General features: G+C 42.0%; 1 protein-coding gene across 1 annotated transcript in view; it reads left to right on the top strand.

Annotated features, from left to right (window-relative positions):
* The window catches only part of LOC134339471 (voltage-dependent P/Q-type calcium channel subunit alpha-1A-like), a 607,837-nt gene that overhangs the window by 568,678 nt on the left and 12,310 nt on the right, over nucleotides 1-26,849 (top strand). Inside the window, exon 46 of the mRNA XM_063036009.1 lies at nucleotides 6,118-6,310. Coding sequence (XP_062892079.1) covers nucleotides 6,118-6,310 — 193 coding nt within the window. The remainder of the gene's footprint in view (nucleotides 1-6,117; nucleotides 6,311-26,849) is intronic.

The raw sequence follows: 26,849 nt of genomic DNA, 5'->3' as shown, positions 1-26,849 counted from the left end.
TAAATATTTTCCATTATTATGAAGTAACAGTAAGAATGTCAGCAAGTTCCCTGTTAGATAGTGGTTAAGAATCTAACTGGATCAGAACCACTGTAAAACCAGTGATGTCAATAAAACACAGATACTGGAGGTCCAGTGAGCATTACTGGGGACTGGAGGTGGGGAGTTCAAGTTGGTCATTCAAGAACAACACTAGATGCATTACTGTACCCTCTGCCCAGTCTCAATCAGGATGGGAAATCTGTGAATGTCATCTCCTCCATTCTACCCAACAGTTACAGTTGCTTAGGTGGAAAACTATTCAGCCTGTTGAGTCATCATCCACCCAGACCATGACAGATCTGTGACCCACTATCTCACAGAACCAGATTCTGGCACATGGAAGAGACACTCTAGAAATGAGATACTGTTTTTATCATTAACGCCTGATTTCAGTCGCTCACTACTTTTCACTTCAGGAATTGAACAGGAGGTTTGGACAAAAATAATACACGTTCTGACTCTTGCTCTTAAGGACACTGATTTAGATAACATTGTGTGCTGGTCACAAGCAACAATTATATTAATCTCTGTAAATTAGAATACGTTGAGCCCACAGTGACATTTTAATCCCATTATAGTGGCTGCAAAGTTCTGGAAACTCTCCAGTAATCAAACTGAAGAACAGCCAGAATGGCTGATCTTTGGAGACATAATCGGGACTGAATTTGAGGGAGAAAATATCTTATTGGCAAACATAAACAATTCCTGTGCACGCATATTGCAATTAACTGCTGCGTGTCACAACTACTTCCCTCCACATGTAGATCTGAAGACTGACTGCTGTTGAAATTAATACTTGCTATATTCCATGGCTCCAGAATACACCCCATTAGAGATCATGGAGCCATGAACTTCACCTCCATTTGCAGGCACTTACTTCTGTTCAGTGCCTTTGAGATGGTCTCTGACCCTTCCCCAGATAATAATTTCCCTGATTTGTCTTGAATACTCTTTTGACTTCATTTTGGTTTGGTCTGTTGAAAATCTACCATACCGTTTGACCTCACAGAGAGAAGGGGTATTTATTCTTATGAATTCATTGAAAAGAAATGATCCTCCAATTTCCTACATCAACAAATACAGCAAGTTGGTAACGTATTGCAACTGACAAAAGTTAGTGTAGTAATTACAAAGGGGGGATAAATACTGTTTCATCTTCACTATTTGGGTTTTTAATCTTTAGTAAATTGTTGACATGTTTTGGAGCTTTTCCTTTTGATTTGACAGGATGCACAATGTTTTGTGGATTAGGTCAAACCTACAATATATTTTAAATTTAGAAAATGAGACTGTAAAATGTGAAAATAGTTTTGGGGTTTGAATACTTTTTTCAAGGCTATATGGCAAATGTTTTTTCAAGACTATATGACAAATGTTATTATCTTACAGAAGGGAGGGGAGGAGAGAGAGCAAAGGGGTGAGCTTGTTAGGGCAAAAAGCAAAATAAAATGTCAACATGAATAATGCAATGAGATAAAACCTGGAAGGAATGAGGAACTAAATTGACTGAAGAAGTCCGGGGAAATATCAAGTACAAATGGGCATATGATGAAATTGTTGAACATATTATTGGGTTGCTAAGGCTGTCATGTGCCTGATGAGAAAATAAGGTACTGTTCCTCAAGTTTACATCGATCTTTACCAGAATGTTGTTGGACATCAAGTGGGAATGTGAGAAAATTAAGGTGATGGTTATGAAGCTATCGGGCAGGAACTTGGAAGCATAAACTGGGAACAGATGTTCTCAGGGAAATGTACAGCAGAAATGTTGCAAACGTTAAAGGGATATTTGCGTGGCATTCTACATAGGTATGTTCCAACGAGACAGGGAAAGGATGGTAGGATACAGGAACCATGGTGTACAAAGGCTGTTGAAAATCTAGTCAAGAATAAAATAAGAGTTTACGAAAGGTTCAAAAAACTAGGTAATGATAGAGAGCTAAAAGATTACAAGTCTAGCAGGAAGGAGCTTAAGAATGAAATTAGGAGAGCCAGAAGGGGCCATGAGAAGGCCTTGGCGAGCAGGATTAAAGAAAACCCCAAGGTATTCTACAAATATGTGAAGAGCAAGAGGATAAGACGTGAGAGAATAGAACCAATCAAGTATGACAGTGGAAAAGTGTGTACGGAACCAGAGGAGATGATACTGCTGCTGCTGCTGCTACGTTGACTCAGGCCTAGGGGGCCGGCGTCAGGCACGATGAAGGACTCTCCACTTCTCCCTCATCAGTTTGTTCAGTTCATCTACATTAGCCGCGCCACTGTCCTCTTGGAGCGTGTTGATCATAGTCTTGGGAGGGCACCCAGGGTTCATCCTCCCATGCTTGGGCTCCCATATGATGACTAGGCTGGCAGGTAGCTCGGGGTGGCGAAGACAGTGTCCCACTAGTTGCAGTCTTCTCACCTCGATTTTAGTGGTGACCATCGGTAGGTCGTCATAGGGCTTAACATTCGTCATGTGCTGTTGCCAACTCATGTCAAGAGCCATCTGGAGCATTCGTGTATAGCAACCATCTAGAGACTTCCGCAAAGTCTTGGTGCGTGTCCACGTCTCACATCCGTATGCGAGAATGGATTCTATGACTACTATGAAGATACTCCTTTTAAGCCCTCTGGTCAAGTTCGATTTCCTTCATGTCATTCATAGCCCTCCACGCCAGTGCCTTCCGTATCTTTATGTCCTTCTCCGATCTCATCATTTTTGACCCGAGGTACTTGCAAAGGCTTTCTTAATGGTATCATTCTTTACGGTCTTGAGAGTACCTTCGTTGCAGTTAAACACCATGTACTCTGTCTTTTTAGCGTTTAGGTGAAGTCTAACTTTGCTGCACTCAATTTCCACTTTCGTCAGTAGCTGCTGTGCTTCCTCCATCTGGTCAGAGAGCAGGACTATGTCATCTGCAAAATCAAGATCTGTGAGCGTAACTGGTCTGACCCTTTTGGTTCGTCCTGGTTTTATGGTAAAACCAAGCTTGTCATGATCTTTGGTAGCTTGACGCAGAGCGTAATCAAGGACTATTATAAAGATGTAGGGTACCAGAGTGTCTCCTTGCAGCACACCAGCTAGGAGCTCAAACACTGCTGTTTCTCCGTCTGGTGATACAACTTTCGCCATGGTTTTGGTATAGCTGGACTCTATTGCTCTCAGTAGATGGTCTGGCACTCCGTAAGCTTTCAGGATCTTCAGCATTTTACCTCGGTGAATGGAGTCATAAGCTTTATGAAAATCGATGAAAGCACGGCTGGTAGGTTGTTCTTCTTGACTTCCTCGATGATTCTACGGGGGGCAAGTATTTGCATTACTGTTGTGCGCTTCTGCCGAAAACCGTTCTGATTGAATCTTAGTTTAGGGTCAATGGCGGTGCGAATCCTGTTCAAGATCATCCGATTATCCGATTGTACAGCTTTGCTAAGATGCAGGTAGTCACGCTAATACCGCGGTAGTTATCTGTTTTCTGAGGGATCCAGACTTGGGGACTGGGATAATGTTTGAGAGTGACCACTGTTCTGGTTTGTCGCCTTTCATCAGTGCTGTATTACATATGTCCAGCAAGATGTCGTCCAGGCCGCAGTTCTCAGGACATCTGGTGGCATCCCATCTGGTCCACTGCTCCTGCCCTGTTTGAGTGCATATTTGGCCTTCTTCAGTTCCTCAATGGTGCAGAGATAGCAGAGGGACTTAATGAATACTTTGCTTCAGTATTTACTACAGAAAAGGACCTTGCCGATTGTTAGAGATGACTTACAACAGATTGAAAAGCTTGAGCATAGACATTAAGAAAGAGGATGTGCTGGAGATTTTGGAAAGCATCAAGTTGGACAAGTCTCTGGGACCAGACAAGATGTACCTCAGGCTACTGTGGGAGGTGAGGGAGGAGATTGCTGAGCCTCTAGCGATGACCTTTGCATTATCAATGGGGATGGGAGGGAAACCGGAGGATTGGAGGGTTGCAGATGTTGTTCCCTTATTCAAGAAAGGAAATGGGGATAGCCCAGGAAATTATAGACCAGCGAGTCTTAATTCAGTGGTTAGCAAGTTGATGAAGAAGGTCCTGAGAGACAGGATTTATGAACATTTGGAGAGGAATAATATGATTAGGAATAGTCAGCATGGCTTTGTGAAAGGCAGGTCGTGCCTTATTTGAATTTTTTGAGGATGTAACTGAACATGTTGATGAAGGTAGAGCAGTAGATGTAGTGTATTTGGATTTCAGCAAAGTATTTCATAAGGTGCCCCATGCAAGCTTTATTGAGAAAGTAAGGAGGCATGGGATCCAAGGGGACCTTGCTTTGTGGATCCAGAACTGGCTTGCCCACAGAAAGCAAAGAGTGGTTGTAGACAGGTCATATTCTGCAAGGAGGTCGATAATCAGTGGTGTGCCTCAGGGATCTCTTCTGGGACCCCTTCTCGTGATTTTTATAAATAACCTGGACGAGGAAGTGGAGAGATGGGTTAGTAAATCTGCTGATGACAAAGGGGTTGGGGGTGTTGTGGATAGTGTACAGGGCTGTCAGAGGTTACAGTGGGACACTGATAGGATGCAAAACTGAGCTGAGAAGTGGCAGATGGAGTTCAATCCAGATAAATGTCAGGAGGTTCATTTTGGTAGGTCAAATATGTTGGCAGAATGTACTATTAATGGTAAGATTCTTGGCAGTCTGGAAGGTCAGAGGGATATTGGGGTCTAGGACACTCAAAAGGTACTGTGCAGGTTGACTGTGGTTAAGAAGGCATACAGTGCTTTGGCCTTCATCAACCATGGGATTGAGTTTAAAAGCCAAGAGGTAATGTTACAGCTATAGGACCCTGGTCAGGCCCCACTTGGAGTTCTGTGCTCAGTTCTGGTCACCTCACTACAGGAAGTATGTGGAAACTATAGAAAGGGTGCAGAGGAGATTTACAAGGATGTTGCCTGGATTGGGAGCATGCCTTATGCGAATAGGTTGAGTGAACTCAGCCTTTTCTCCTTGGAGCGATGGAGGATGAGAGGTGACCTGATAGAGGTATACAAGATGATGATAGGAAATGATCATTTGGATAATCAGAGGCTTTTTCCCAGGGCTGAAATGGCTAACACGAGAGGGCACAGTTTTAAGGTGCTTGGAAGTAGGTTCAGAGGAGTTGTCAGGGTTAAGTTTTTTTTTAAAAAACGCAGAGAGTGGTGAGTACATGGGATGTGCTGCTGGCGACGGTGCTGGAGGTGGATACGATAGGGTCTTTTAAGAGACTCCTGGATAGGTACATGGAGCTTAGAAAAACAGAGGGCTATGGGTAACCCTATGTAATTTCTAAAGTACATGTTCGGCACAGCATTGTGGTCCAAAGGGCCTGTATTGTGCTGTAGGTTGTCTATATTTCTATGTGATAGTAAGCTGTTAATGAACTGATGTCTACCGACAGGCTTTTAGCTACTGTAGAAGAATATTTAATAATTTTATTAATCGTATTTCTTAAGTTTATTATCGCTTATAAATGGCCTGAAAATATATTTGTAACTAGCACATGAAGTGCACAACTATTTTATATACCCACACAGCATGCGAGTACTTTCATTATGTATTAGCATGCCTTTAATATTTATGGAAAACAGAAACTTGTCCTGCTATTTTATAACAGTTAAGAATTTAGAATGAAAAGTATGTGAATTAGTAACGTTAGTTATTTCAGTGGAGAAAGGTACAATTTCAGAAGAATACTTGCAAAGATGGATATCATAATGAATAACTTATAAAAATTGCATTAAATGTATGAAAACACGACAGGAATATCAGCAATGACACATTTTTACTAAGGTATATTCTATTTATAAAATGGGCATGCATGTATAGCAATGCATGCAAACACTGGTACTTTGTCTCAAAATTGATTATAGTATACAAATACACAACAAGGCACTTTTATCGAAGGGAGAAACAATATTAATTTCATGCAGTTGGGTTCAACAGTTGTATAAATATTGAGGTTATCAAATGCCATGTATTTTCACAAAATCTTGTTACTTTTCACACATTCATATTGGCTGTATAACTTTGTTTTGAAGTGTTTGAGTGATGCACGTCATTTTTAAATCGCAGACCATCGAAGACACCAGCCCAATCAAGAGATCAGCATCCACACTGGGCCATCAGCGCTCCAAGGGCATTCGACTAGATGACTACTCACTGGAGCCGGTCATCCCCGAGGAGTCACAAAGGACCCATCGCCGCAGGGAAAGGGGACACAGGACATCAGAAAGGTCGCTAAGCCGATACACAGATGCCGACACAGGTAAGCCTTTTTAATTAGTCATTCAAGGAATGTGATTTTTGCCTTTGAATCGGGTGTCTTTCTGGGGTATTTATGAGACACATTGCTGTGGGACTACAGTTATATACTGTCTCTGATGGCAGTTTTACTTCTCCAAAGGGTATTAATAAACCACATGGGTTATTATATTTATTGTCATGTAAAGTGACACAAGCTTTTGTTACATATTTCACTGAACTTAAATTCCCCAGCTGTTCTGGTGAGATTGGAACTCGTGTCTCCAGGCCATTATTCCAAGTAACCGATTTAATATTCTGGTCTGTCTCCATTAAATGCCTTAGTTTTAAATTGATGAAAGGTGATCAACCCAAAATATTAACTCTAATTCTCTCCACGGATGCTCCCTGGTCCATTGTTTCCAACATTTTTTTTTAATTTTAGAATTTGGCAAGTCTGGTCAGCATTTTGCTATTGTTAATACTGTAGCCCTCAGGAACACAAAGATACTACTCCCTATAATTATGATTCCACTGCGAGGCTACAGCATAATACAGAAAGTTATTCTATGAGGAAACCAGCCAACACACTCATCAGTGAATTATACAGAGCCTATAAAAAGTATTCACCCCCTTCCCCTATGGAAGTTTTCATGTTTTATTGTTTTACAATATTGAATCACAGTGGATTTAATTTGGCTTTTTTAAACATTGAAAAAGACTTCCATTTCGAAGTGAAGACAGATCTCTACAAAGTGATCCAAATTAATTACAAATATAAAACACAAAATAATTGATTGCATAAATATTCACCCCTTTTAATATGAGATTCCAAATATCCCTGGTGCAGCCAATTGGTTTTAGAAGTTGCATAATTAGCAAAATGGAGATCACCCGTGTGCAGTCAAGGTGTTTCAATTGATTGTGGTAAAAATACACCTGTATCTGGAAGGTCCAACTGCTGGTGAGTCAGTATCCTGGCAAAACTACACCATGAAGACAAAAGAACACTCCAAGCAGCTCTGCAAAAAGGTTATTGAAAAGCACAAGTCAAGAGATGAATACAAGGAAATTTCTAAGTCACTGAATATCCCTTGGAGTACAATTAAATCAATCATCAAGAAATGGAAAGAATATGGCACAGCTGTAAATCTGCCTGGAGCAGGCCAACCTCAAAAACCTGAGTGACCATGCAAGAAGGTGACTAGTGAGGGAGACCACCAAGAGACCTGCAGCATCTCAAGAGGAATTATAAGCTTCAGTGGCTGAGATGGGAGAGACTACACATATAACAACTGTTGCCCAGGTGCTTCACCAGTCGCAGCTTTATGGGAGGGTAGCAAAGAGAAAACCACTGCTGGGAAAAAAAAACTCCCTTGAAATCTTGGCTAGAGTTTGGCAGAAGACACATGGGAGACTCTGAAGTCAGCTGGAAGAAGGTTCTATGGTCTAATGAAAGCAAATTTGAGCTGTTTGGCCATCAGACTAAATGTCATGTTTGGTGCAAGCCAAACATCGCACGTCATCAAAAACACACAATCCCTACTGTGAGCATGGTAGTGGCTGCATCATGCTGCGGGGATGCTTCACTGCAGGCCTTGGAAGGCTTGTAAAGGTAGAGGGTACAATGAATGCAGCAAAATACAAGGAAACCCTGGGAGAAAACCTGATCCAGTCTGCAAGAGAACTGAGACTTGGAAGATTTGTTTTCCAGCAAAACAATGACCCCAAGCATAAAGCCAAAGCTACACAGTTGAGAACAACAAAGTTAATGTGCTGAAGTCGCCAAGTCAGAACCCAGATCTCAATCCAATTGAGAATGTGTGGCTGGACTTGAAAGGGGATGTTCATTCATGATCCCCATATAATCTGACAGAGCTTGAGCAGTTTTGTAAAGAATGGGGAGAAATTGCAGTGTCCAGATGTGCAAAGCTGATAGACCTATCCACACAGACAAGGCAGTAATTGCTGTCAAAGGTGCATCAACTAAAAACTGATCTGAAGGGGGCGAATACGTATGAAATCAATTATTCTGTGTTTTATATTTGTAATTTAGATCACTTTGTGGGGATGTATATTCACTTTGCCACAAAACAGTATTTTTCTGTTGATCAGTGTCAAAATAAGCCAAATTAAATCCACTGTGATTTAATGTTATGTTATAAAGCATAAAAACTTACAAGGGAAGTGAATATTTTTGATAGGCACTGTAGTTTTATAACCCAGTGATGGTCACATATTTGGATTAGTTGATGAGTACAGCACCTCAAACATTACTGACCCAAATAGTGCAAGGATCCCTCAGCCTCAGTTCAAGGTTGGTTCTTGAAATAAATTCAGTTTACAAACAATATTCAGAGCACCATAATTCAGCCTCCTTGAGCAAGGAAGTTTTCAATGGTTCAAAAGTCATCTACAATCTGACTCCCGATTGCTACAAAATTATGTGTTTTTTTAAAAAATGGTTTTATGGATGGAACTTCAGGCCAATGAGATGCACTCTTAAACGGAACTAGAACATAGGAAATAAGGAGACCATCTAGCTCCTCAGAGCTCTTCTACTATTTATAGAGGACATGGCTAACCTGTGACTCAACATCACAATTGACCTCATCATGGCCTTGAATCTTATTTTCTGCCCACTGTGCTTTCTTTGTAATTGCTTACGCTATAATTCTGGGTTCTATTAATTGCTTTTCCATTGTACTACTTCAATGTACTGATGTGATTAAATGATTTGTATGGATGGTGTGCAAAACTAAACCTTACACTGTACTTTGGTACATGACAAGAATAAACCAATGACCAAGTTCCATATACTTGCTATTTCCCCAAATTCTACAATACCTATGGTTTTAAAAAATAGTATCAATCACAGATTTAAAATGAACTCTCCCTACCTGGGCAAGTGGTTAAGGCGTCCATTTAGTGATGTGAAGGTCGCTAGTTCGAGCCTCAGCTGTGGCAGCATGTTTGTGTCCTTGAGCAAGGCACTTAACCACACATTGCTCTAGTGTCTGTGTGAGGAGTGGCGCCCCACACAGACTTCCAATCTGCGCCTTGTAAGGCATGAAAATGCCCGACACAGGCCTCTCATGGTCTGAGTTGACATTCCCTCCTCTCCCCCCTCCCTACCTGGAATCACCTGGAAGAGATGTTCAGATTTCTACCATCCCCCACGTGAAGAAATGTTTCCAATCTTAACTCCTGAAAACTTAAAACACAAAAGATTCTGCAGGAGCTGGAACTCCTGATCAACACACAAACTGGGGGAACTCAGCAGGTCAGGCAGCATCTATGTAAATGAATAAACAGTCAAGATTTCAGGCCGAGAGCCTTCATCAGAACTGGTCACTGGTGCTATCTGTCCTGCTGAGTTCCTCCAGCATTTGATGTGGGTCCTGAAAACAGTGTTTAATCTCTGGCCCAGGTTCCCCACCCAATCCAGCCTCCCTACTATCTTGAAAGCCCCTTAACCAGGTTTGTGTATTGTTGCCTTACAATTTGACCCTTTGTGTTCAGGAGTAATTCTGGTAAATCTACAGTGCACTCAGCCTAAGGGCAATATTGTCTTCCTCAGGTATAGTACCTCGAATGTGTTACTGTCTCATTGGTTGGGTTATCAATAATGAACTGTGGGTAAGGGGTTAGATGCTCCTTAATATATCATGTGTTTTTCTAAATTTGTTCATGGGATCTGGGCTTCACGGGCCAGACCACCCTCTATTGCCCATCCCAAATTACATTTACTGTGATGAGTTGCCGGTTAAACTGATACAGTCCTATTGGTGAAGGTGATACTGCAGTGCCTTTGGGACACATTCCAGGATTAATATCCACCATGAAGGAACAGTGGCATTATGTCCAGGTCAGGATGTTGTGAGACTTCAAGGATAACGTATATGTGATGACTGAAAAGCAAAAAAATAGTCTGCAGAGGAAACACAAGAGATGGCAGATGCTGGAATCGGGAGAAAAACATACGAAATAGCATCTATGGAAGGAAAGGAATTATCAATGTTTCAATCTAAAGTGTCAACAGTTCCTTTCCTTCCACATATACTGCTCACTAAATCCACTGAGTTGCTCCAACAGATTGTTGCTCAAAAAATATATCTGAAATGATGCTGGACACTCAGCAAATTAGACAGCAGTTGAACAGAAAAATAGAACATTGAAAAGTCATAGGCTGAAACTATGTAAACTCTATGCCTCCTGCCATTGTTCCTCTACTGGTCACCAGGTTTAGGAGATGCTGAGAAGCCTAGCCAAATTGCTGCAGTTTATCATATAAATAGTACAAAAGAATGAATATTTTAGAACAGTGGAAATTGTACTGGCCTTTCTCTAGTATTGCTGAGCGAGAATGGAAAAGAGGCCGAGTATACAAAGCTATACGTGCAACTACCCTCCAGAATGTAAAAAATTCATGGTCCCATCATCTGAGAAACCATAGTTTCATTACATTCTATCTTTGCTCTTTCTTCTCATCTTTAACACAATTTCTTACTTGGCTACACATGCATAATAAAGGGGGCAGCAGGGGAAACGTGGATTTCTATCACCGAGCAGACATGATCTCACTGAATGGCAGAACAAGCAAGAGGGGTCAAATATTATTTAAAAGAAACTAAATGATATCCTAATCAGCCCCTAAACCAGGGGTTGCCTAACTGGGGTTCACAGACCCCTCAGTTAATGGTAGAGGTCGATGGCATAAAAAAAGGTTGGGAAACCCTGCCCTGAACAAAGGTAACAGATTCTGTGTCAAGTACCATGCCACACGAAGAGCAGAGTTGCAAGAGAATGTGCATAATGTAGGTAACATACAATGACAACACACACCATCTACACTAAGGTGATGAATGATGTGAAGCAGCAGGATTCGAAGGTCAGAGATGACAGGTTTTCAGCAATGCCACTTGCCATTATAAATAAGGATAACCAAGACCACAACTTCTGTCTCCTACCCTTACTAAGGAGCATGGTCAGTTTACAAACTTGTGCTACAATGTCCAGTGTCTTAAGACCATAAGATGCAGGAGCAGAATTAGGCCATTTGGCCCATCAAGTCTGCTTTGCCATTTCATCATGACCGATCCAATTTTCCTCTCAGCCCCAATCTCCTACCTTCTGCAACGACCCCCTTATCCCTTCATGCTCTGAGCAATCAAGAATCTATCAACCACTGTCTTAAATATACATAAAGACATGGACCCCCACCCCCCCCCCACCAGCTGCCTGTGGCAACAAATTCCAGAGATTCACCACTCCCTGGCAAAAGAAATTCCTCATCTCCATTTTAAAGGGACAACCCCTGTACTCTGACGCTGTGTCCTCTGGTCTTGAGGCTCTCCCACCACAGGAAACATCCTCTCCAAATCCACTATCAAGGCCTTTCACCATTTGATAGGTTTCAATTAGATCACCCCTCATTCTTCTGAATTCCAGTGAATACAGCCCCAGAGCCAACAAATGCTCTTCATATGACAAGCCATTTATTCCTGGAATCAATTTCATGTATCTCCATTGAATCCTCTCCAGTTTCAGCACATCCTTTCTATGGGGCCCAAAACTGCTCACAATATGCTAAGCAAGGCCTCACCAGTGCTTTATATAGTCTCAATATTGCGTCCTTGCTTTTATATTCTAGCCTTTTTGAAATGAATGCTAATATCGCATTTGCTTTCCTCTCCAAGACTCAACCTGCAAATTAACCTTTAGGGAACCCTGCAAAAGGACTCCCAAGTCCCTTTGCACCCCAGGTTTTTGTATTTCTCTCCATTTAGAAAATAGTCTATCGTTTCATGACCATACACTTCCTGACCCTGTATTCCATCTCACAACACACAGAAATGCTGGAGAAACTCAGCAGGCTGGGCAGCATGCATGGAAGAAAGTGCAGTCAATGGGTCCTGCCAAAGGGTTTTGGCCTGAAACATCGACTGTATTCTTTATCCGCTCCCCCCCCCCCCCCACCCCCATGGATGCTGTCTGGCCTGCTGAATTCCTCCAGCATTTTGTGTGTTGCATTGTATTCCATCTGCCACTTCTTTGCTCATTCTCTTAACCTGTCTAAGTCTTTCTGTAGCCCCTCTACTTCCCCAAAACTACCTGCCCCTCCACCTATCTTCATATAATCGGTGAACTTCGCAACAAATGTAAGTTACAAATTTCACATCACATACCGGTGATAATAAACCTGATTTTGACTCTGACAAAGCCATTTATTCCATCATCCATATCACTGACATATAACAAAGAGATCGGTCCCAATACAGGCCTCTGTGGAACACCACTAGTCACTGGCAGCCAATGTTCCCTCTAAGGTACATGAGCACAAAGGAATTTAAACAGCACACAAAAGGTTGTCACCCTCTACCTCATTGGCATATTAAGTATATTTCATGACTGTACACAATCACCTTTCCTTTTCCGGTTTCTGATGTGGACAGTGTTGACAATGTAGAGTCTGAAGATTTTAGAACTAGCTTATTTAGATATTGGAGATATTGTAATGAGAGACACAGAGATGGCAGAGGAACTGAATGCGTATTTTGCATCAGTCTTCACAGTGGAAGACATCTGCAGTATACCAGACATTCAAGAGTGTCAGGGTAGTGGAGTATGTGTAGTAAAAATTACGACTGAGAAGGTGCTCAGGAAGCTTAATGGTCTGCGGGTGAATAAATCACCTGGACATGATGGAATGCACCCTTGGGTTCTGAAGGAAGTAGCTGGAGAGATTACGCAGGCTTTAACAATGATCTTTCAAGAATCGATAGAATCTGCCATTGTACCGCATGACTGGAAAATTGAAAATGTTACTCTGCTATTTAAGAAGGGTGGGAGGCAGCAGAAAGGAAACTATAGACCTGTTAGCCTGACAGCAGTGGTTGGGAAGTTGTTGGAATCGATTATTAGAGATGAGATTACGAAATACCTGGAGGCACATGACAAGATAGGCCAAAGCCAGCGTGGTTTCCTGAAAGGAAAATCCCACCTGACAAACCTACTGCAATTTCTTGAGGAAATTACAAGCAGGGTAGACAAAGGAGATGCAGTAGATGTGGCGTACTTGAATTTTCAGAAGGCCTTTGACAAGGTGCTGCACATGAGGCTGCTTAGCAAGATAAGAGCCTATGGAATTACAGGAAGGTTACTAGCATGGGTGGAGCATTGGCTGATCAGGCAGAAAACAGTGGAAGTAAAGGGATCCTATTCTGGCTGGCTGCCAGTTACCAGTGGAGTTCCACGGGGGTTGGTGTTGGGACTGCTGCTTTTTACGATGTATGTCAATGATTTGGGCTATGGGATTAATGGATTTGTAGCTAAATTTCCCAAAGATACAAAGATAGGTGGAGGAGCAGGTAGTATTGAGGAAGGAGAAGATGGCGGCGCGACGCAGCTCGCAGCGGACACTCAGGTGATATCTGTTATCTGTCAAGTAGGGTGCCGTGCACAATCCTGATTTGATGGAGACGGACATGAGAGCATGGAGGAACATCTGGTAAAACTTCTGAAATGCCTGCTTCGCTGCCGCTGCTACTGTGTGACCCAGAATCAGGAGGGGAAGGTCCCAAATCCTCGGCTTTGCTTGTTGCTCAGCGGCCAGAGGGGGGTCAAAGCGCTCGGCAGAGTATGGTGCTCCGTGCTCGGTGTCGGAGGCTTGAAGTTTTCGGACGGACTCAGAGTCCACTGCGGTCGGGTGCTTCCAATGGTGTTGCATTGGCAAGTTTGCAACGCTTGGAGGTTCATGGCAGGGAGAGTTTCTCCCTTCTACCGTCTGCGTGAGATGATGGGGCTATCGGGACTTGAGACCTTTTTTTTTTACCGTGCCCATGGTCTGCTCTTTATCAAATTACAGTATTGCTTTGCACTGTTGTAACTATATGTTATAATTATGTGGTTTTGTCAGTTTTAGTCTTGGTTTGTCCTGTGTTTCCGTTGTATCATTCTGGAAGAACATTATATCATTTTTTTAATGCATGCATTTCTAAATGACAATAAACGAGGACTGAGTGTCCTCACAATCTTAAAAAAGAGCCTGCAGAGAGACTTAGATAGTTTAGGGGAATGGGCAAAGAAGTGGCAAATGAAATATAATGTTGCAAAGTGTAATGTCATGCACTTTGGTGGAAGAAATAAACGGGCAGACTATTCTTTAGATCGGGAGAGAATTCAAAATGCAGAGATGCAAAGGGACTTGGGAGTCCTTGTGCACGATACCCTAAAGGTTAACCTTCAGGTTGAGTCAGTGGTGCAGAAGGCAAATGCAATGTTGGCATTCATTTCTAGAAATATAGAATATAAGAGCAGGGATGTAATGTTGAGGCTCTATAAGGCACTATTAAGACCACAGAGTATTGTGTGCAGTTTTGGGCTCCATATTTTAGAATTGGAGAGGGTTCAGAGAAGATTCACGAGAATGATTCCAGGAATGAAAGGGTTACCGTGTGAGGAACGTCTGGCAGCTCTTGGGCTGTATTCCCTGGAGTTCAGGAGAATGAAGGGGGGAATCTCATAGAAACATTCCAAATGTTAAAAGGCTTGAACAGATTAGATATGGCAGTTATTTTCCATGTTCAGGGAGTCTAGGACAAGAGGGCATGACTTCAGGATTGAAGGACGTCCATTTAGAACAGAGTTGCGGAGAAATTACTTTAGTCAGAGGATGGTAAATCTATGGAATTTGTTGCCACGAGCAGGTGTGGAGGCCACATCATTGGGTGCATTTAAGGCAGAGATAGATAGGTTCTTGATTAACCAGGGCATCAAAGGGTATGGGGAGAAGACAGGGGAGTGGGGATGACTAGAAGAATTGGATCAGCCCATGAGTGAATGGCAGAGCAGACTCAATGAGCCAAATAGCCTACTTCTGCTCCTATATCTTATGATCTATTTATACCGTTTTTATTGAAGAAATTATCAATTCACCAAGTCGAATTTCAAAGAAGCAAAGGGTGTGAAGTAACTAGTTCATTTAAAGCGGAATGGCTTACTGAAACACTAGAAACTGCTAGACCAAAAGCTCATGAGGTCAGGAACATGCAGCTACAAGAAATATTTATAAACGATACAGAAACCGGTGTACCTGCATATAATGTCATGATAGAAAAGTTTCTGGAGAATTTGCAAGTGAAAAGAAGTGGACTGATATTTGGAAACTTGACTTTCTAAGATGTCATTCAGCAAGCAAATTGCGTGTGGATGGTGTGCAAAAGCTACGACGAGAAAATCTTTCATTACCTGCTACAAGATTGCTACATATGTTTTGAGAGAGTACAGATAAACGAAAGAGGAAACAATCAAACGCAGAGGAGATTAAAGTTCTTATTGACATTGTTTTGCTGGCTGTTATAATGAATACCTCTAAATATAAAGCTCAGTGCGCACATGTTGTCGTCACTTGGCAAAAAAATTGAACGGCGCAAGATTTTTCACACACTAGTCATTACAAACTAGAGGGAACATTGCAGACAGCCAACAAGAAAAGGCTCCTTTTATTCCCACTCTTTGCCTCCTACCACTCAACCACTGCTCTATCCATGCTAGAATCTTTCCTGTAATACCACGGGCTTGTAGCCTCATATGCGGCATCTTGCCAAAGGCCTTACGAAAATCTAAGTACACAATATCAACTGATCTCCTTTGTCTATCTTGCTTGTAATTTCTTCAAATAATTCCAATACACTTATTAGGCAAGATCTTCCTTTCAGGAAACCATGCTGACTTTGGACTATTTTATCATGTGCCTCTAAATATCCTGAAATCGCATCCTTCACAATAGACTGCAACACCTTCCAACCACTTTAAAGATCATTACTAATGCCTCCACAATCTCTACAACCACCTCCTTTAGCATCCGTAGCCATACACCATCTGGTCCAGGTAACTTACCACCTCCAGACTTTTTAGTTTCCCCAAGAACCTTTTCTCCAGTAATGGTAACTTCACACACTTCATGAGCCCTGACACCTGGAACTTCCACCATCTTGGTGGTGTCTTCCACAATGAAGACTGATGCAAAATACTTATTCAGTTCATCCACTATTTCCTCGTCCCCTTTACTACCTCTCCAGCACTGTTTTGCAGGGGTTCAATATCCACTCTCATATCTTCTTTATGTATCTGAAGAAACTTTTGGTATCCTCTTTAATATTACTGGCTAGCTTACTTCAGTATTCCATCTTTACCTTCTTAATGACTTGTTTAGTTGCCTTCTGTTGGTTTTAAAAGCTTCCCAATCTTCTAACTTCCTGTTAACTTTTGCTATATTTATATGCCCTCTCTTTTGCTTTAATGCTGTCTTTAACCTCCCTGTCAACCTTGGTTGTGTCATCTTCCCTTTAGACTACTTCATCTTTGGGATGTATCCATTCTGTGCCTTCTGAAATATCCCCAAAAATTCTGGCCACTGTTGTTCTACCGTCATCCCTGCTAGTGTCCCCTTCCAATCAACTTTGGTCAGCTGCTCTCTCATGTATCTCTAATCCCCTTTACTCCACTACAATACTGATGTATCTGACTTCATTTTCTCACTCTCAGACTGCATTCTATCATACTATGTTCACTGCCTCCCAAGGGTTCTTTTAATTAAAGCTCCCTAATCACATCTGTTCCACAACATCCAATCCAGAATAGCTGATCCCCTAGTGGGCTCAACCATGAGCTGCTATAAAAAGCCATCTTGTAGGCATTCTACAAATTCTCCCTTGGGATCCAGCACCAACCCTATTTTCCCAATCTATCTGCATATTGAAATCCCCATGACTATTGTAATATTGCCCTTTTGGCAGGCATTTTCTATCTCCCATTGTAATTTGTAGACCATATCCTTACTAGTATTTGGGGGTCTGTGCACAACTCCCAACAGTGTCTTTTTACCCTTGCAGTTCCTTAGCTCGATTCACAGAGATTCAACATCTTCCAATCCTATGTCACCTCTTTCTAATGATTTAATTTCACTCCCCCCCCCCACCAGTTGAGCAACAGCACCCCCTCTGCCTCCCTGCCTGTCCTTTGAATACAATGTGTATCCTCGGGCATTAAGCTCCCAGCTCCCATCTTCCAGCCATAATTGAGTGATGCCAATTCGTAACTGTGCTACAAGCTCATCTACCTTATTCTGTATACTGCACGCATTCAGATACAACACCTTCAAGTCCTATATTCACTCTTTGCGATACTGTCTGCCTTTTATACTGCAGCTCATCCTGTTGATTGCAATTTTGCCCCATCATCAGCTTCTCCTTGCTAGCAGTCTCACTACACATTGCCTGTCCTGGATCAATCACTATACTCACACCATTCTGTTGCAAAAGGATTGTTCAGAAAATTGACACTCATTTAGAAGGTTGTATTCGGTGTCCATAAGAATTTGCTGAGGTCCTGAGTGAGAGACACTGCAAACATGACATTTTCAAGTTCAGGTTCACCACCATCTGACTGTATATACATGCAACCAAACAAAACAATGTTCCTCCGGACCACGATGCACCAGCAAAACTTATCACAGCACATAAAACAAAATATTACAAATAAGTTAATATAATATAATACAATTCAAAGTGCATGCAGTGCATAGCAAACATAAACAGCTCAGTGGCCTAGTGACAAAACCTCAGTAGCAGCAGGATATCGATTTAGCCTCAGTTTGAGAGAAGTAGCTGTTACCAAGTCTGGCAGTCCTAGTCCTGATGCTCCTGTAACTCCTTCACAATGCCAGAAGGTCAAAGGGATAAATGGTAGGGATTCTTACCAAGGCTTTGGATACTTCATCTACAATGCCTCTGGCAAGTACCACAAATAGTGGTGGGAGGGAAAACCCGGTGATTCTTTCAGCAGTTTTTACTATCCTCTGTAGGATCTGAAGAGTCAAGGATGCCTATATGAAATTTTTGTTTAAAAAAAAGTAATGAACAGAGATTAAATCTATCATTATACCAACTTATTACAGGACATAGCCAATACCTCACTCCATGAAGGAGCTCACAAAAATACAAATAGAATACAGGTCAAAACTACTCATAGCAAGTGGACAACTCTGACATCAAGATAATAACAGTCCAACTGTAACAATACACAATTTCAACCTTAAATGACAGGCACTGATGTCTCAAAACTGGAGAATGTTTTTTCAGAAAAATGAATCTACCACTATAAAGCATAGCTGGGTGAAGACCGAGGATCGTTATAAGCCCCTATCAACACACCTAAGGAGTTGTAGTTCTGTACACAATCAAATTCTCACTAATCTTTCAGCCCACCCTGAATAAAATATTGCAGGGTATACAGTAGTTAATTGCAAAATAGACACCATCACTACAGCAATGTAGAAGATAATTTATGGACTTTGATAAAAATACTGAAGTAACACCATTACAACAGACAGTTGAAACTAAATACACTTTTGTACAGCAATAAGTGGTGTATCTTGGTTTGAATATTGATGCTGTCAAGCTAAATCTGATAGATATACAGTGGATTCCTGTTAATTAGGCCATTGGTTAATCATGTCAGCCACTATTTGGTACAACTCTTAAAAGAGCAAAACGTAATGGAGAAAATTGCCAGGACTTCCTTTGTTTATTTGGGACACTATGCCGCTTAATTGGGGCAAAAGACTGTTGGCAAACAAGTTCTAACTAGCAGCAGTCCCGAGCACTTGTGTGGCTGTTAGATGCTATATTGTGTTTAGAATGATCAGTTGCGTACGTTTGTGTTCAAAAAGCAATGATGTTGGTCACTAATAGTTGGCGAGTAAGAAGCAGCAAGTCAGTTCAGAACTATTTTGCTCACTATGGTTTCAGGTTTTCAGGCTTTGAGACAGCCAAGAGTGAAACTGAAATGATTTCACTACTTCAACACATTATGAACTACAAAGAATTTGAAGGTATTGGCAATCATCTTGAATATTACAACGAAAATGAAGATGTAGATGATGCAATCGTTGACAGCATTGTAGGAAGGCAGTTCATTATCTGCAGTAGGTGTCCACCCTGATTTTGTTCATTCCTCCAATTATTATTATGAACTAACATAGAGTTATAGTATTGTATACTATTGGCAGTGTTCTGTATTTTACTTAAAACACATGATTTGTTACCCTTTTAACTATTTCCATGAAATTTTGGCCAACTGGGGCAACTACTTAATTGGATCAAAATGTTCTGGTCCCAATGTGTCCCAGTTAACCAGAATCCACTGTACTTTGAAAGCAAAGGAAACAAAAAGTTGGAGAGAACTTTCTGGGAATGACTTAATATTATTGCAGATCCCTCCTGATCCAGTGTTGATAAAATACCCAATAGATTAATATTGGCACAGCGCGAGTACGGAATCACTGCAACACAGCAAGATTCTTAAAAGTTCACTTACACTGCCTCAATCTACAGCTGTCAATCAGTTGGATGGAATACAAGAAAAAACCTTCAGCTTTTTGCTTTTATTTGACAAAAGCAAACTATTCAAATAGAGAAGGCAGTACAAGTAATTTCTTCACATTGAAGATGATTGTATTGTTTCCCAAATAGGTAATCCTTTACCGTAATTAAGGATTACAATCTATCAATTTATGGTTCTGGGTCTTAAAGCAGTAATTCCAATAATGACAGCTTCCAAGGTATAGAAATGAGTGATTTTGCTGTGCAGTATGATTGTGCAGAGGCCTTCTACTGGTCGGGGTTGACCATGGATGTTGTGTCCCAGCTGTCTACATGATACAAAGCCAGTATGCAGGCCAAGGCAGTATGATAGGAAGAGCAAACTGTTGCCCGTGTAGCAGGCTCCCCGTCTCCATGCAGCTGATGAATCCAAAAGAAAGAGCAGAGATCGATGCAGTTCGACATCAACAGCACTGTAGGAGTTGCCAGTGTTAAACTCAATGTAGGAATACTTTTCAGACTCCAGCTTCAGATTCTTCCCCTCAGGATTTATTGCTGAACCCTTGCCCATGAGTGAGTATAGTCACAAGGCAGTGGAGGTTTGAGGTCAGAGTTTTCATTCTCCTAGATGAGCTGCCAACCACTTCTGACGAGCCCCATCTGCCCAAAATAACTGTTTTCAAGGTGCCAGTAACCCACCTTTGACCTTTCTCCTGTCAGTAGAAACAACTCTGCCGGGCTTAGTAGCTAAGCCACATGTGAAGACGAGGAGCTGGACTTGGCTGTCAGAGACTATTTGAGACCCACACCGATGGGGGCAGTTAGTAGGTAGTGGAAGCTTATCCCCACTACCACCCCGGCTGAAACAAACTTAAGGAACCAGCAGTATGATTCTTCTATTAAATACCATTTGAGCCAAATGGCCTGTATCCATGCTGTGTTACTTCATAGCTCCATGACTCCATTGGGTGATGCTCTATTCCAAATACTTCATGAGGCTTCACATAATGAAAATAATTTTCATAATGTAACTAATACTACTTTTTAACTATTTTTAATATTTAATATTTGTAATCCAGGGAGTGTGAAGCGCAGAATCAAATATTGCTGTGATGATTGTACGTTCTAGTACCAATTGTTTGGCGACAATAAAGTATAAAGTATACACGAGGAATGGGAAACATAGAACAATACAGCACAGGAACAGGATATTCAGCCTACAGTGTTGTGCCAAACCAGATTTAAATAAAGCAAATCAAAAGCACCCAAACAATGATCCCTCCTACTGCACCACGTCTATATCCGTACATCTTCCTTACATCCATATGCCTATCCAAACGTCTCTTAAAAGCTGTTAATGAATCACCATATGAAGCAATACATTACAGGCATCCACAACTCTCGGGTAAAAAACTTAACCCTCACATCCCCCTTGAACCTATTTCCCTCTCACTTTCAATGCATGCCCTCTGATATTAGACATTTCAACCCCGGGAAACAGATACTCTGTCTACTCTATCCATGCCTCTCATAATCTTGTAAGCCTCTTATCAGATCTCCCCTCAGCCTCCGGCACTCCAGAGAAAACAACCAAAATAAATCCAGCTTCTTATTATAGCACATGCCCCCCAAACCAGGTAACCTTTTCTGCACCCTCTCCAAAGCCTCAACATCCTTCCTATTGGGGGGGGGGGGGGAGCAACCAAAACTGTATGCAGCACTCCAGTGGTGGCCTAACCAGTTTTATAAAATTGCAACATATCCTCTTGACTTTTGAACTCAATGCCTCAATAAAAGCAAGCATTCCATAAACCTTCTTAACCACCTTATCAACCTATGTAGCCACTTCTCTACTCAGCAACACTTAAGGATGTTGCCCTAACATCAACTGTCTCCTTACATTTGCCCTACCAAGGTGCAAAACCTTGCATTTATCAGGGTTAAACTCCATCTGCTATTTCTCTGCTCATATCTGCAGCTGATCAAAATCACACTGTATTCTTTGCCAGTCTTCTACACTATCCACCACTCCACCAATCTTGGAATCATCTGCAAACCTACTAACCCACCCGACTACATTTTCATCCAGATCATTTATATGCATCACAAACAGCAGAGGTCCTAGCACGTCCCTGAAGAACACCACTATTACAGACCTCCAATCCTATCTTCTATGCACAAGCCAGTTCTGAATCCAAACAGCCAATTAGCCTCGGACCCTTTGCATCTTAATCTTCTGGATTAGCCTCCCATGAGGGACTTTGTCAAGTGCCTCAAAAGAAACTCAATTGAGGTGGCAAGGCACAAACTCCCTCACACAAAGCCATGCTGGCTCTCCCCAATTAAGCCATGGGTTTCCAAATGCCCATATATCCTAACCCTACCAAATTTTCTCCAACAATCTCCCTATAACTGATGTGTGACTCACCAGTCTATAGTTCCCAGGATTTTTCCTTGTTCCCTTCTTAGAGATACAACATTAGCCACTCACCAGTCCTATGGAACCTCGCCTGTGGCTGGAGAGGACACAAAGATTAAGGTCAAGGACCCAGCAATCTCATCTCTTGCCTCCTTCAATAACCTGGGGACATCCACCTAAATACCCATTAGGAGACCTCCTCCTTGACCTCCTAACACCCTAAGGTCAGCACAGATCTCCTGATTCTCCATATCCTTTTCCTTGTTAATTACTGAAGCAAAGTACTCATTAAGTACCTCAACACATTCTCTGCATCCAAGCAAATGTATCCCCCTTTATCCTTGAGTGGTTCTCTCCCCCCCCCCCGCGCCGTTATCCTCTTGATCTTGATTCCATGGCTTAATTAGGGAGAGCTAGCATGGCTTTGTGCGAGGGAGTTTGTGCCTTACGGCCTCAATCAAATTTTTTTTGAGGATTACAAATGCTTGCAGAAGTCTTAAATGAGTTACAAATGCAGAACACCATCAGCATCTTGGACAATACCAGCAATTTATCAAAAGGTATAAAAGATGTAGTGTCACTGTGTATAGTTTGCCTACAATGCAAAGCAATTTCACCTAGACACCCATACAAACACAGAAATGGCAAACTTCGCCTCTCCAACGAGTCCAAATCAAAAAACAAACAATATCCTCATTCTCATCAATATGGTCTCAAGGTATTTGTACAACAGAGAAGTGCTCATGTAATAACAAGCCATTACAACTGAAGTTTTACAACAACGTGGTATACCAGGGAAAATAATATTAGATTAGGTTAGATTATGAGGACACTCAGTCCTCATTTATTGTCATTTAGAAATGCATGTATTAAGAAATAATACAATGTTTCTCCAGAGTGATATCACAAAAAAAGGACAAACCAAAGACTAACACTGACAAGACCACATAATAACATATAGCTACAGCAGTGCAAAGCAATACCATAATTTGATAAAGAACAGACCATAGGAACGGTAAAAAAAAGTCTCAAAGTTCCAATCGACTCCCGATAGTCCCCGATAGCAGGCGGCAGAAGGGTGAAACTCTCTCTGCCATAAACCTCCAGGCACCGACAACTGTCGATGCATTGGAAGCACCCGACCCCAGCCGACTCAGAGTCCGTCCGAAAACTTCGAGCCTCCGGCCAGCCCTTCAACACCGAGCACCTCGACCCCATTCCAGCCACCGAGCAACAAGCAAAGCCGAGGATCTGGGGCCTTCCCCTCTGGAGATTCAGGATCACGCAGTAACAGCGGCAGCAAAAAAGGCATTTCAGAAGTTTCTCCAGATGTTCCTCCATTCTCTCATGTCTGTCTCCATCAAATCAGAATTGTGCACAGCCCCTACTTGACAGATTACAGATATCATTCACCGGAGTGGCTGCGCAAGCTGCGTTGCGCCGCCATCTTCTCCTCCTTTCATCCAGTGATAAATGATTATTTACATTATTTTAATATAATATGTATCGGAAACCATTTATCAATTCCTTCTTATTCTACTGCTTCTAGTGGAGAAATGAGAAACTCATATTCAAGGAAACCTTAGAAGCAGAAAACCTACTGCACAATACAGGCCCTTCGGCCCACAATGCTGACCGAACATGTATTTGCTTTCGAAATTACCCAGGGTTACCCATGGCCCTCTGTTCTTCTAAGCTCCATGTACCTATCCAGGAGTCTCTTAAAAGACTCTATCGCATCTACCTCCACCACCGTTGCCAGCAGCCCATTCCACGCACTCACCACTCTCTGCGTAAAAAAAAACTTACCAAGGACATCTCCTCTGTACCTACTTCCATGCACCTTAAAACTGTGCCCTTTCATGTTAGCCATTTCAGCCCTGGGGAAAAGCCTCTGACTATCCACACAACCAATGCCTCTCATCTTATACAACTCTATCAGGTCACCTCTCATCTCCCGTCGCTCCAAGGAGAAAAGGCAGAGTTCACTGAACCTATTCGCATCAGGCACGCTCCCCAATCCAGGCAACATCCTTATAAATCTCCACTGCACCCCTTCTATGGTTTCCACATCTTTCCTGTAGTGAGGCGACCAGAAATGAGCACAGCACTCCAAGTACTGACCAGGGTCCAATATAGCTGTAACATTACCTCTCAGCTCTTAAACTCAATCCCATGGTTAATGAAGGCCAATGCACCGTATGCCTTCCAAACCATAGAGTCAACCTACGCAGTAACATTGAGTGTCCTAAGAACTCTGACCCCAAGATCCCTCTGATCCTCCACAGTGCCAAGAGTCTTACCATTAATACTATATTCTGTATTAGTATTATATTCTGTCATCATATTTGATCTATCAAAATTAACCACCTGACACTTACCTGGGTTGAACTCCATCTGCCACTTCTCAGCCCAGTTTTGCATCCTATCAATGTCCCGCTGTAACTTCTGATAGCCCTGCACACTATTCACAACACCCCCAACTTTTGTGTCATCAGCAAATTTACTAACCCATCCCTCCACTTCCTGAACCACATCATCTATTTAAAAAAAATCACAAAGTGAAGGGGTCCCAGAACAGATCCCCGAGGCACAGCACTGGTCACCAACCTCCATGCAGAATATGACCCGTCTACAACCACTCTTTGCCTTCTGTGGGCAAGCCAATTCTGGATCCACAAAGCAATGTCCCCTTGGATCCCATGCCTCCTTGAAGTATCTGAAGGTTCTTCTGGCTTTCCAGAGAAGCATCAGTTGGCTAACTTCCTATTTTTTTTTTATTTTTAATACTGTATCAAGCCAGTCCACAAAGCTGCTAATACATCCACAGCTTCACCAGTGTTTCAGTTGAATCCAAACTTAACGAAAGGGGGAAAAGTGTAGATTCAGCAATTAAAGCAAAAGGCAGCAACACAAGTCAAAGAAAGGCAATTCAGACCATGTTACAGTCAGCCTCTCCAAGCTATCAAGTATGAGATACAGAGACTAGAAACCAATGAAGCAAGTCAAAGCTGTGATCAAGAACAGCATGTGGTCTGATGATCACAGCAAGAGAAGTACCTGGAGACGAATAGGAGATCAGTCATCATAAATCCATTCCTGTTGTGTACAACAGCAACAGCAGTGAATTAACGCAGGAGGCTGTATAATCTCTTTTAAGCAACAGAGCGATGCAGATTTGAAAAGGTCAAAACAACAGAAGAAGCTACAGCCGAATCTATAATACAGTATGGGTGAAATGACCCTACATCCTGATGGAATATCAGGGTACTAAAAATGGCAGAAGTTATAGTAGAGGCTTTGGTGACAATTTACCAAAATTCTCTGGACTCTGGGCAGGCCTCAGCGGATTAGAAGACAGCGAATGTCACGCCACTGTTCAAAGTAGGATGTAGGCAAAAGGCAGGTAACCAGACACCAGTTAGTTTACATCTATAGTTGGAAAAATGCTTGAAGCTATCATTAAAGAAGAAATAGCCAGGCGTCTGGAAAGAAATGGATCCATCAAGCAGACACAGCATGGATTCAGCAAAGGCAGGTGCAGTTTGACAAACGTACTGGATTTCTTTGAGGATATATCGAGCACAGCGGATCGAGGGGAACAGATGGACTTTATTTACTTGGATTTCCAGAAGGCATTCGATAAGGTGCCACATAAAAGACTTATCCATAAGACAAGGATGCATGAGAGTTGGGGGTGATGTATTAGCATATAAAGGATTGGTTAACCAACAGAAAGCAGAGAGTTGGGATACATGGGTGTTACTCTGGTTGGCAATCAGTGGTGCACAGTATGCCACAGGGGTCAGTGTTGGGCCCGCAACTGTTCATGATATACATTAACAATCTGGAAGAGGGGACTGAGGGTAATGTATCTAAGTTTGTGATGATACTAAATAGAGTGGAACAGCAAATTGTGCAGAAGGTACAGATAGTCTGCAGAGAGACAAATATAGATAGGTTAAGTGAGTGAGCAAGAGTCTGGCAGATGGAGTACACTGTTGATAAATGCGACGTCATCCACTTTGGAAGGAAAAATGAAAGAGCAGATGATTACTTAAATGGTAAAAAAATTGCAGCACGCTGCTGTGCAGAGGGACTTAGGAGTACCTGTGCATGAATCACAAAAGGTTGGTTTGCTGGTGCAGCAGGCCTTCACTGCTGGAGGGATTGAATTTAAGAACAGGGAGGTTATGCTGCAACTGTATAGTGTACTGGTGAGGCCACATTTAGAGTTCTGCATGCAGTTCTACTCTCCTTACTTGAGAAAGGATATACTGGCTTTGGAGGCAGCGCAGAGGAAGTTCACCAGATGATTCCACAGAGGAGAGATGTGGGATTGTACTTGCCGGAATTCAGATGAATGAGAGGAGATCTTATAGAAACATATAAAATTATGAAAGAATTCGATAAGATAGAGGCAGGAAAGTTGTTTCCATTAGTAGGTAAGATTAGAACTAGGGGACATAGCCTTAAGATTCAAGGGAGTAGATTTAGGACAGAGATAAAGAACTGCTTTTCCCCCCCGAGAGTGGTGAGTCTGTGGAATTCTCTGCCCAAAGAAGCAGTAGAGGCTACCTCAGTAAATATTAAGATAAGGTTGGATAAAGTTTTGCATAATAGGAGAATTAAAGGCTATGGGGAAAAAGCAGGTAGGTGGAGATGGTCCATGGCCAGATCAGTCATGACCTTATCAAACAGCAGAGCAGGCTCAACGGGCCAGAAGGTCTACTCCTGCTCCTACTTATGTTCTTATATGG

This window comes from Mobula hypostoma, chromosome 29 (genome assembly GCF_963921235.1).
Source record: "Mobula hypostoma chromosome 29, sMobHyp1.1, whole genome shotgun sequence".
NCBI lineage: Eukaryota > Metazoa > Chordata > Chondrichthyes > Myliobatiformes > Myliobatidae > Mobula > Mobula hypostoma.
Note: the sequence above shows the minus strand (reverse complement) of the source record. Positions and strands in the feature narration are given on the sequence as shown.